Source organism: Natrix helvetica (assembly GCF_964273705.1).
Source record: "Natrix helvetica genome assembly, chromosome: Z".
Taxonomy (NCBI): Eukaryota; Metazoa; Chordata; class Lepidosauria; order Squamata; family Natricidae; genus Natrix; species Natrix helvetica.
In genome coordinates, this window is record NC_138554.1 from 112194088 (window position 1) to 112207532 (window position 13445).

Here is a 13445-nt window from a genome sequence, read left to right on the forward strand (position 1 = left end):
TGTTTATTGGTCCCAAAGAATTAAGGCAATATATGATAAACCATTTCCATCTTCTGCAAATATCTTGAATTACTGACATATTGCAGGACATTTACAGTTACTTCTCTATCAAATACTTTTCTCATATATAGTGAAGCTACAAAAAAAAACACCACCCAAATACAGATTCCAAGGAAGCAGCTTCATAAAGATACCAGCAATGAGCAACATATGATAATAGGATTTGAATGGAGTATGACAAACACATTTCTATTTTCAGCTATGATGTTTTGGCGGATATATATTCTCCCAGTGATGAGCCATTTGTTCTAAGGGTTGACACCAGTTTACCAAAGCAAAGAGGGTTTAACCCATCATTGAAAAGTTTCTCTTTCCATTGTCTACCTCATGTGCTGCATTGAAGAGAAGCAGGGCAATGGTTTGTAAAGCAAATTATGCCAGTGATACTAAGAGATCATTGGGAGAGGGTCTCAGCATTTCTATGAGATTTCCATATGTTTCTGCAAAGCAAGTATTTAATCCTGAACTGATCTGGTCCCAAAGGCTCTAGCCCTCTCTGCCTTGAAATATACATTCTGAAGAGGGTTCTGAAGAGCATCTGGAGAAAAGTAGAATCTGGAGAAAGTAGAATATCTGAACTATACAACTTTAGCAGGTCGTATAACATTATGCTACCTGTACCATGAGGACTGGGAAAACTTTCTCTATACTTCAGCTAACAAAGTTTGCTCACAGTCTACACCAAATGTCATCAGCTTGAGCCTGCTCTGTACAGATACATCTCAAGGCACACCTCTCAGCATGTCACAGATCATGAGAATAAAACATTGCAATAAATATTTTATGATTGGTTTCATTGATAACTTTAGCTGGATAACTGTGAGAAAAAGTATGTTCTGTAGCCTAGAAAATTAATAAATTCAACTCAGACAGAAACACATTCATACATAGAGGGAGAGGAAAGCAAACATATGGATTCTTAAAGTTTATGTAGCTTTGAATGTTTCTAAGGTAAGGAATGTAATTTACATTTTTTATTATTTTTCATGTGTCAGTCTCTGACTTGCACACTTCTATATACATTGATTTGCATATTATATACTAGCTACTCTCGACAAAAGGAAGCAAAAGTCTGGAGAGGCCTCAAAACTTTCCATGACTCACTCAGTATGATGTCATATCCCTTGCAACAGAAATGGTAAATACCAACACTGATCTTAACTGTGTTTTTCTTGGAAAGAAGGCCCAATTGACAGGTCACTGAGCACTGGGGGGAGCTATTTCCATGCAGCTTCTTCCCTGACTGTTTGATTATGACTGATCCACACAAAAATCAGAATGAGATGATAGGATCCCTCATTTCAAATAAGATGAGGTGAGTATATTTGTTGAAGTTTTTAACAAATTTAAAAAGAAATACCTGCAAGCAGAAAATTATTACAACTCAACTTACTGTTCACTCTAGTTTTCACTGAAAAGAATTTATTCTTTCACACAAAATCACTTGATTTCAACTAGAAAACTAGTAGTCATCTCTACTAACTCGAGGTTCATCTCATTCTAAATTACATATCAACTTGACCAAAGTTTAGAATAAACCTCATAAATTGTAGGAAGATAGTTCATGTCTAAAAACCACATGTGGTTTTAAACCCATATTTTGTGCTCTACAAATATATGTCCTCAGTCTAAATCTGGAAATAACTTGTAGTAACATAGAAATTGGCCCTGAACCACAGATTTTTCAGGAGGAGATACTGTTGCTTAGTATTCCGTAAATTATACAAAATTATAAAAGGTCGTAAATTATACAAGATCCTGAGAAAAAGCTGCCAGTCAGAAAAGCTAATGCTTGGTTAGATAACATATTTAAAAAATTCCAAGTCCAAAAGGTCTTGCTTCCCTGTAACTCTAAAATTGAATATTATCATACTCCAAAAAAATTAAAATTAAGGACTGTGTGAAATGTATTTATAAAGTGCAGTTTGGTATCTATTTTATTTGCAAAAATGGCAAATAGCTTGTACTAATTATTGCATTCTTTGATAATGTGACAAAATTAGTGGGCAAGAGGAATGCCATTGATATAGTTTACTTGGACTTCAGTAAGGCTTTTGATAAGGTAGACCATAACCTACTACTAGATAAAGTAGAAGAATGTGGGTTCGACAGCATCACCACCAGATGGATTCGTAACTGGCTGACCAACCGCACTCAACGTGTAGTTCTCAATGGAACTACATCTACATGGAGGGAAGTATGCAGTGGAGTACCCCAAGGCTCTGTTTTAGGCCCAGTACTCTTCAACATCTTCATCAATGATTTGGATGAGGGAATAAATGGGGAACTCATCAAATTTGCAGATGATACCAAGCTGGCAGGAATAGCCAACACTCCAGAAGATAGGCTTAAGATACAGAAGGATCTTGACAAACTTGAACATTGGGCACTATCTAATAAAATGAAATTCAATGGTGAAAAGAGTAAGGTTCTACATTTAGGCAACAAAAATGGAATGCACAGGTACAGTATAGGTGGTACCTTGCTCAACATTAGTAACTGTGAAAGGGATCTTGGAGTCCTAGTGGACAACCATTTAAATATGAGCCAGCAGTGTGCAGCAGCTGCCAAAAAAGCCAACACAGTCCTAGGCTGCATCAACAGAGGGATAGAATCAATATCACGTGAAGTGTTAATACCACTTTATAATGCCTTGGTAAGGCCACACTTGGAATACTGCATTCAGTTCTGGTCGCCACGATGTAAAAAAGATGTGGAGACTCTAGAAAGAGTGCAGAGAAGAGCAACAAAGATGATTAGGGGACTGGAGACTAAAACATATGAAGAATGGTTGCAGGAACTGGGTATGTTTAGCTTAAGAGAAAGAAGGACTAGGGGAGACACGATAGCATTGTTCCAATATCTCAGGGGTTGCCACAAAGAAGAGGGAGTCAAACTATTCTCCAAAGCACCTGAGGGTAGAACAAGAAGCAATGGGTGGAAACTAATCAAGGAGAGAAGCAACTTAGAACTGAGGAGAAATTTCCTGACAGTTAGAACAATTAATCAGTGGAACAGCTTGCCTCCAGAAGTTGTGAATGCCCCAACACTGGAAGTCTTTAAGAAGATGTTGGATAGCTATTTGTCTGAAACGGTATAGGGTTTCCTGCCTAGGCAGGGAGTTGGACTAGAAGACCTCCAAGGTCCCTTCCAATTCTACTATTGTATTGTATTGTATTGTATTTAAGCTATGCAACTTAACAGTAACATTCATTGTAGTTTTTAACTGACATCTCTTCTCCCATACCATGGTACTACAGGTAATTATCTTAATACCAATATTAAAATATAGAAGGGACATTTCCAACGAGTCAGGGATTACAACTCATTCTCCTAATCTTCAGGAAGGTCATGGGACAGCAATGCAATGAGATCACCAGAACAATCATGATTAAAATATTATACCCCCTAGTTGGTATTTTTAAAAAATCTCTGAAAACAGGAACAGGAGAGCTCTGGCAGTGAGCCATTTCTATTCCATTATTAACTCTTCCTACATAATCATAAAGAAATACTCCCAGATTGTGACATTCAGCCATTTAACTGTCAATTTTTAGTGACATTTCCAAAGGCTGGTACTACAAAAGATTTGCATGGGGAGCTTGAAAACAACTGTGGGGTATTCACTTATATTATTATTCAACCTATCTTTCCTCAAAGCTTAAAGAGAACCAACAGCATTTCAAGTTTATAAAACTGTGTGATTTTTTTAAAAGTGTAACATGTTATGACATACTTAACCAGACAAGCAAGATGCCTTAATAATTAAAAATATTAAACTTTCATAAAACTTACCATATATAAAATGTAACAAAATAGCAGTGTTAAAACTTACTAAAATCGAATATTACATTTAAAATCTGAAATAAACAATAGCAACAATGTAATTCATACATAGGTCCTGCACAGAAATCCCCACAAAGCTCTGAGGCCTTTCAGAGGCACTTCTTCTCTTCCCAGGATCTAAAAGCCAAATCAGGAGGCATGAAAAAGAACTTGGTAAGGACTATGATTTAGCATTAGAGCACAAAGTTTTGGATACATTAGGTCCTAGAGGCCTGAAAAACTGTTGGCTTGAAATCCTGGAGACCAGTTGTCAGTAGCATCAGCAAAACCACATTAAACAATCCAGTGAGTTCACTCAGTTTAAAGCAGAACCTATGGAATTAGATAGCAACTTATTGGGGTTTCTGAGCCTCCCATTGTTTAATGTGAATACAGGTATTGTGGCATAACTAGAACATAGGTTCTCCTCTAATACTCTCTCCAATTCTATATGAAGTACGCATGCATAATTTATCATTAATTCCATAATCACTAATATCCTCATTCATACACACATATTTATACCTAGCTAAATAAAGCCAACTCAGGGTCAGGGTTCCAAGTAACACCCCTAATGAAAGAAGACTCTGAGGCTTGAAGTTCCTCAAAGTTCCATTTTATTAGAGATGTCTTATTGACACATCTGAGAAAACCCGAATCTGAGAGTTCCAGATTTTCCCTATCCAAAAGAAACTCAAAGATCCATCCCCTACACCTGTGATGGCGAACCTATGGCACGCGTGCCACAAGTGGCACACGGAGCCATTTGTCAGGGCACTCGAGGCGCTGCCCTGTCAGCTGGCCAGCTGAGTTCACCTTTTTAAAAGCTATTTTTCGCCTTCCCCAGCTCCAGAGGCTTTATAGGAGCCTGGGGAGGGCGAAAAGAGCCTCCCCCGCCCCCCTGGAAGCTTCAGGGACCGTCCCTGAAACCTTCGGAGTGCTTAAAACCACCCTCCGAGCAAACCGGAAGTGACTTCCGGGTTGCTCGGAGGGTGGTTTTAAGCACTCCGAAAGCTTCAGGGAAGCCTCCGGACAGTCCCTGAAGCCTTATTCGCCCTCCCCAGGCTCCTATAAAGCCCCTGGAGCCTGGGGAGGGCAAAAAAATGTAAAAATGGGGGGTCATGTGTTGTGCGCGCATGCGCACTGGGGGGGGTTGCGCGTTGTATTATGGGTGCGGCACGCCCGCACTCGACCCCCCTGCACTCCCCCCACTTGTGGCACGCGAGCCAAAAAAGGTTCGCCATCACTGCCCTACACCCACAAGCCGAATGCCCTTGACTCTCAGAGAAAGGAATGCTGTAATGGCTAATTCTCCACAAATCCTTGTTATTCCCTCTCCCGTTTTCCCAGGCACTAAATGTGGCAGCTCTGAAGCTCTAAGGAAAAAGATGGCTTCTAGGGCTGACACTTAGTTCATCACTTAGGTTTTCATATATATGTGGCTCTAGTTTAAAGTTTCAAACAAGTATAGTGATAAAGCCAGATATTTTTTTAAAAGATATAAAGCTAGATTTTCAAGTTGCATTCTTCCTGCTAATCAAGAAGCATTATTCTCCAAATAATAAACCGGGTTTCTTGAAAGTGATTCCTCTAATACTCCCTAAAAAACATATTCAAACACTTCCATATTCCAAAAGTTGTTCCACATTTCACTACACAGTAACCTCTAGGAAAATCTAGTTAGCCCACTCCTTCCAGTATAAGTATCATCATACTCAAAAATACTTCTGTATCACAACCTGGCATTAATATATATTCAAAATATTTTACACTGATTTTATATTGTTTATTTTAAATAATAATTGGTTTTAATCCTTGTAAGGATTGTTTTTCTTTATTTTATCTAATTATTAGCTGTATTATATCTGAAGGAACTGAAAGGCAAGTTATAATGTACAGAAATCAACGCATCTAAAAATTATTCTACATTTCTAAATGAATCAATATATACATGCACCTTGGCAGCTACACCTTAATTGAATGGGTCAGAGCCTCACTGCTTGATTAAATTTAACAACAGTAAAAATGATGGAGCTCATTTACTTTGACCTGAAGATCTTCTGAACTTTCAGATGCCATATACAGGGAAAGCAATACTGGTAAGACGCTGGCTACAGCAACAGCACGGGCATGTTCTGGAGTATGTCTTCCAATCTGTCCCAATGACCAAGCAGCTGCAGCCTTAATATGATCTTCTGGCTCTTCTGACAAGCAGATAGCTAGCTGTGGGACTCCCTGTGATGTTAAACAAAAGCATAAAGCACTGTGAAACTAAACCAGATATGGAGGACTATTGTGTACAAATTGCAGGGTGCTGGGATGAGGCAATGCTAATACAAAATACCCCATCTTGTTTGTTCATAACCATTCCTTCTATATACACATTACTCAGCCCAAAATATTAGAATAGTCTGCAATGCATATACTCTGCAGATACAAGTTTAATAAATTATGGTTCATCACATAGTCACCCAGATCTTTAGATTGAATTTGGCATTTTTATCCACCAACTGAGTCCCAAAAACATAGGAGAAGCAGATGTTGTTTAAAGTGTTAAAGGTATCATCATCATCACAAGATGTAAACTATTCCTAGTGGAACTGCCTTTTGCAATTATATCATTTAAAATCATTGTGACATCACAGTTGTCACTTCTTTAACTTCTCTTGGTCTTCATACACATCAAATTCATCCCAAGAAACTAGCATATCATAATGTATTGCTGTAGTATGTGTGTGTATCCAAGCAGCATGGCCTTTTGCAATTGACATATGAAAATTGTGTCAATGCACAGATTTTGTAAGTGTTAAGGTTTTTTGATATAGCATCCCATATGCTAATACCATAGGAACCACCACAACCTATTTATTTGTTTGTTTGTTTGTTTTATATTGCTGCCTATTCACCCTGGTGACTCAAGGCAGCTTACAGAATATAAAACCACATTTACCACATTTATGCGATAATATTTCAATTTCAGCTTTCAGATCTTTATACATTTCCAATTCTTTGTCTTATCTTTTACTATCCCCTGGTATTGCCACATTACTGTAATTATCCACTCTTTCTTCTTTGCAACCACAGTTGTATCTGGAGTGTTGCGAACTGAGACTATCAGTCTGTCTTTGGAAATCCCATAATATTTTAACCTTTTGATTGTTTCAACTCTGTGTTCCATCAATTTTTCATTACTTACTAGTATGATAATTTTTACAGATGCTCCAATAAATCATTTTTTGACTGTGTTAGGTCATTGTTTAGGATCAATTAGTGCAATCTTATCATTACTGAACACTACAAATGTAAGCTTCGCTACAATACTAAATCTGCTAGCTTAATGAGACATGAATATTAAGAGCTGACACTTTTATTGTTTTCAAAAATGTTTCAGGGAGCAGATGCCACAAATGACACTCAAAGGAAAAATAATGCCAGCCTTTTTATCAGGGCTGAAAATCCAAAGTTTCAGGTTTCCTTCCCAGGTTTTCTGAAAGGCAACTAAGCTTCATCTTCTATTCATTTCAGTATGGTACTGTCTTGAGTCTCACTGAAAGGCATGTAAGGGTGTACACTTAATATATGAGATAGCTGCAAATTTCCTCTCATTTGCTTTTTCCTCCCCCATGTAGGAATATATATTTGATTCTTTATTTTCCCTTTTGTTCACTGCACACAATACATTTAAATATCACTTAATAAGTCATTATTCACGTGCACACTGACCCTTATGGAATAGATTGGAACTTTCATCAAGTCAGATTGCCTTATAGTCGTGCCAGTTTTATAATTATGATACTTTGTGCCTACACACATACTCATAAATTAACACATTTTATGTCCACTAATAATCATTTTATGAATTGAGAGAGAGAAACAGTATTATCTATATCTGTAATGCACACAAAGTATTTAAATTTTGTATTAGAACCTCTTGGAAGCTGAAAAAGCTCACATAAGCCTAGAAAAATCAAATGATATTTAAATTTTTTAGAGCCTATTTTATGGCTTATACATTCAAGAAGGTTTCAGAAGAGTATGTTCTTTTTTTCAGATGGACTAGGTTTGGGTTTCTTTTCTACTGAATATAATTTTATACCTAAAAAATATCATAATAGAAACAAAACACACTCTCTGATGCAACAGAAGATAACTAATTTATATATTCTCATTTTAAAGGTAATTAATGCTAGAAATCAAATATTTATTTTAATAAAATATTGGTAGTCTTCTTTTTGCTATTTAAAAAATGCAAGTCAATTAGCATCTCATGAAAATGCAGAAACTCTTGATAGCTAGCAAACTAATCCATAATTTTTAAAATGAACCAGGCCCAAAATTCTGCTATTTCCCTACATTTCAAGAACAAGAAATAAGGCATCTAACTGAGATGATTGTACCATTTTATAAAATAATTGGTATTTTTGTTTTGGTAATATAAAAAGCTACCTTGAATAAGACACATACAAGCAATTTACATAGTTTCCTTATTTCCAATAATCACTAAACATCTCTAGGTTTATACCATATGTGGAATGTTTTAAAGAAAAATAACAGACTATTGATAAATAAGCTAAACATGATGTATTGTTGCTTTAATATCCCTTTGATTTCAGAGTCAGTATGAGAAATACATGTATGATTCATAGTGCTGTTAATCAATGGGATATAGATACATATGTTTAAATATATCTGGGTTGTACTATTATGTCAATATTGTGGTGACTCAAATAATGGGATCAAAACTCTCTCTGTGTGTGTGTGTGTGTGTGTGTGTGTGTGTGTGTTTTATATACAGATAACTTTTTTCATACCAAAATATTTTAAACACTTTTAAACAGCTTACAAGCAAACAATACATGAAAAATCCAACATTTCAAAGTTCACTAAACTAAACAGCACACACTTTTGTCAGTATTTGTACAGCAAGTTATATATATTGCCATACTTATTAAGTTATAAAAGCAAGTGGGTACACAAAAATATATATTTAATGTTTACACTATTTATGGCCTACCTTCCCTTAAAAGGAAAATAACTTTCTTTGCTTTTTCTATTTATTCTCAAGGCAACCCTTTAAGACAGGATAGAGATAGACTGAGTAATTCGCCCAAGGATGGCTGTTACATCACAAAAATCCTTCTTATAAACATATTTATTCTTTGCCTTTGGCTAATATTTTGTCCTGATCTGTAAAAATAATCATATGTACTCAAGCCAACTTCTATAAACAGCATTCTGATTGTAACATTGGAAGGCCCAGAAACTAACCTTAGAGATAATCACTGCCATGGCCAGGTTTTCCGAGTGAGCAGCTACGTAGCCCAACATCATAATACCCGGGAGTCTAACATTTCCTTTGCAGCTACCAATGCAGTCAATGATGGCAGCTACTCCTCCAGCATTTACAATAAGTTGTGAAAGCTGAAAACAAATACAGTCAGGAGATTCTATCATTTCACATGACTACCAAACTATATCATTACATGTTTTTGTTTATAAATTATTACATGTTGAATAAATGTTTAATGAGACACACAAATTAGAAAAAAAGAATGTAATGCATACAGATATCTACTTCATATGCCTTCAAGAGTTTAATATTTAATTTATTTTAATTATGTCCTTTTAATTTTTTTATCATTTGGAGTGTTGCTAACCATCTTGTTTGTTCTGGTGAGATGGAATAAGAGGTATAATTAAAATAAATTAAAATAAATAAGCACTACTAAGAAGTGGTACATATCAATTCTGTGCAAATAAATGACTGGTTTCAACTAAGAATTAACTGTCTTCTGCCATTTTCAAGTCTAAGAAAATTATTATGGCCTGCACTTTCTAAGTTGTCTTATGCTGAAGTTACAATGGATAATACCAAAAACCAATTAAATCCAGCATTTTGATCCACAGAGACTAAGCAAACTAGTGCAGTTGAATGGAGAAATTTTCTAATTTTCTGAAACTATTTGGGCCAAGAATTGATAGGACTTAGTTGAACTATATCTGAAAAAAAACTGGAAACAATCAAAGGTTTTAGATAACTAACATGCTTCCAGCAATCATTCCCTAAAGCCAAGAAATAAAACTCATTACAACATAGCTGTCACACTGCAATTTTTATAAAATACTTAATATGATATTGTACATGTTCTATTGTGAGTATATATTATAGCATGGAGCAAAGTATATCTGCTCTGTTTTTGGAAATATATGTAGCATTCAAAATTGCATGTTAATGCTCTGTGAATATATTTATACAGGCATCATTTTCTAGTGCTAATACTAGCATGCATCTCTAAGCATGCCAATCTGTAAACTAAAGACCTCATCAGAGGCCTGCCTCTGGATTGCAAGATGTCATAGAAAAAGGCCTTCTTAAGGATAAAGTTGTAATTTAGAGTTTTCTCTCTAGGGAAGCCCTTTCTCTTGTCCCCTCGTCCTGGGGTAAGTTTATTAGTATATAATATGCAGAATCACCACAAAAAAAGAAGCAGAAGTGGGCTGTGATGCATAGCCCAACACTCTTAAGTGGAATTCCAGTCAAGGAGTGAGATTCAAAGCATTTGGTGAAAATAAAAAAGGCAGCTGTGTCCAAATATCAAGCAATTATCTTCAGAGTGTGGCAGTTTGTTTAAACAATATGGAACATTATCAGCAATGAGGAATGTTCTAGAATATATTTGGCTATGCCAGATGCTGGTCTCAAGACCCATTGCCTGTGGTCTGTCAAGGTGGTTTTGGCATCAAACTTTGTTTTTAAAAAATCCTCAAGCCTTGTACTAAAAGCCTTTTAGTACAATTTGATCAGTGTCACTTTGGCTGTTCTTATTTTTTTATAGCTATTCTAGTGAATATATATTACTGGAATGATTTATTGGGCATTTAAAAATAATGGCTATTTTCTAGGCTAAATATCAACCAGACAAACAAATATTTTGGCTACATTTTGAGGGCTATATTATGGTCTGGCTATTTCATAATTCCTACCAATTAGCTGTCTTTGTAGAAACGTCTCTCCTCTTTCCAATAACATCTGGCAAGTCAGTCACTGCAGAGCTGGGCAATTTATGCTGCACGTGACAGAAGTTTCGGCAGTTAACTGGCTTTAGGATGCCTGCCAAGTGCGTGCTGCGATCCTTTGACAAGCAAGTTATCAACAGGATTCCCTCAAGATCAAAATAGCACCTCCCAGCAGAGGGCCAATGAGAGTGAAAAAGTCTGGCATCGAAGCCCATGGCCAGAACCAGCGAGACTGACATTCGGCCGGCCCCTTCCCCCACCACTAGAGTTTCAAATGCCAGGGCTTTTAGACCCACAGCGAGGACTCCTGCGGAGACCGGGCTCTGCGGCACAAAGGAAGTTTAGAGTCCCCAAATCTTTCTACCTCCTTCGCCTTTCATTCCCATTCGACTCGCAATATCTCCTCCAGAGATCGGGGGCGGCAAGGGGTAGGGAACCTTTCACTCAAGCCCTGAAGCACCTGAGATAATGAGGATATTGAATTTCGGTGAGAGATTTTGTGGCTTAAATTAATAAAAAGCTCTTTATAAAGAGATCCTGGTGAGCTGTTAAGTGTCCCTGAACCATGCGAAGGGGGAGGGGAGAATACACTTCATCCTTTTAACCCAATATAAGCTCTTGGGCTGAGTTGGTTATTTCTGTGGTGCCTAACTCCTAGGAAGCTCTGCAGAGCTATTAAAGGTTTGTAGAGTATCTTCTCCTGATTTACGAGGAAACCAGTTATTTCAGAGTTGGCAAGAAATAGTTATGGGATGTGTAATTTATGAAAATACATTTTGTGAAAATGGATGAGCCTCCTCTAATGATTTTTTTTCTTTGTCAATCTTCTTTCTATTATTTCCTACTCTGCCAATCCTCGCAGGTCCATAGGTTATGCCCCATTTGGATCTGCTCAGCAGCTGTATGGACATTATTTAAATATTTCTAGTTCAGAACCCAGGAGGCATTTTCTAGACCACCCAACAATCATCATCTCACTGAGGCAATTCCTTTAAAAAACTGCACAACACCTAGTAGAACCACCCAACCACCCATCCTGTTAAATATACAGGATTTTTTTCATTTTGTTCACTGTACTCTGAATTGCAGACTAGGGATGTTTTATACTTCATTATTACTTTTTACAGATTATCCCATATGACTGAATTATTAAATATATCTGACATGTTAATATCCACCAATAAAAAAGCTGAACTTGCCAATTTTGATTTTTTTTACATATTTGTTTTCTATGCATGCCCCAAAACAGCAATAAACATTTCTTTTTTATTTATATCAAAAACAATAGAGAATTTGCATACTTATAGAACAATAATGAAGATCTTGTGCATATCTATATCTGTCATTTGTAGATGCATGCTTGTATATTCATGGGCATGCACGCATACATATTTAAACATATTCACTTACATACAAACATAATGACCTTGTGTTTATATTCACATGGTTTACCTCAGGAGTATGTCTTGCTATCTCTCTAATTAGAGTTGCAGCGTTTTTCTTGACATATTCATCAGAATCCTTCAGGCACGTGAGAACAACAGGAAAAATTTCTGCTTCAACCACCATTTCTGCCAGATCCACAGAGTGCTTTGCTATCTGACTAAGAGCTGACAGCACCTGACGCTGGTAAACAGGAATGAGTATTTTATAAATGGTTATTGGGTGTACAGACAAAGCAATCAAAAGGAGGCAGAAAACTCTCTTTCAAACTGTGAAGGCATGACCCCCTCAAAATATATAATTTCAAAACAAAAAAAATGATAAACATAAAGACATAATTTCCAATAGTGAATATATATATATTCACCTGGAAGAAACCTTTTCTTAATTAAGTGAACCTATTTTTAACTAGTTTTATCGGGGGGGGGGGTTGTTTTATAGAATATAAATGGACAGCTACGTAATTCTTTTAAAGAAATAAACTACCATAACTATAATTAGGAAATGGAATTTCTAGCAATTCAAAACAGAAGCCAACACATGCTATTTGTTGCTTTCTTTTAAAATCCATACACATGAAAACATTGTTTTTTAATTAGGATAGACCATACAGCTCTTTATCAATTATTGCCAGTTAGCTTACAATATTTGAAATAAATATTTTATAAACCTGTTGCGTTTGGTGGGGGGGAAAAATCACTGAATGTTAACAGTCCTCCCCAAAAAGAAAACTACCAGTATACACAGGACAAAGAGAATTTATGTAATTTTAGATACTAACCATTGTTATTATGCATAATTTTCTATTAAGCCAAAGGTCCCCCCAGAGCATATTAATAAAAATCTAGAGGCTTGTACCTACTGTATGACATTTACCTGACTTATTCAAAGATGCATGTCACTGAAATAAATTGAGTTTCCAAAACAAAATATTGTAGAGTATAGCATTATCATTTTAAAAGCACAAAAAATGGTAAACATAATGTTTAATACTTTATAAATTACACATACTGAATTCATTAGAACAAGCAAGTTTTGTAGAATTCAGAAAAGCTCTTGAAGATAACTGCTACAAATCTGTCTCTTGTTGTTAAGAATCC

At 36.1% G+C, this 13445-nt stretch overlaps 1 protein-coding gene across 10 annotated transcripts in view; it reads right to left on the minus strand.

The window, feature by feature from the left end:
* SPAG6 (sperm associated antigen 6) overlaps positions 1–13445 on the minus strand; it is a 48573-nt gene that overhangs the window by 9696 nt on the left and 25432 nt on the right. For all 10 annotated transcript variants that reach the window (XM_081932186.1, XM_081932181.1, XM_081932178.1 and 7 more), the window contains 3 exons: positions 12355–12528; positions 9154–9306; positions 5929–6120 (listed from right to left, as the gene is read on the minus strand). In XM_081932186.1, coding sequence (XP_081788312.1) covers positions 5929–6120; positions 9154–9306; positions 12355–12528 — 519 coding nt within the window. The remainder of the gene's footprint in view (positions 1–5928; positions 6121–9153; positions 9307–12354; positions 12529–13445) is intronic.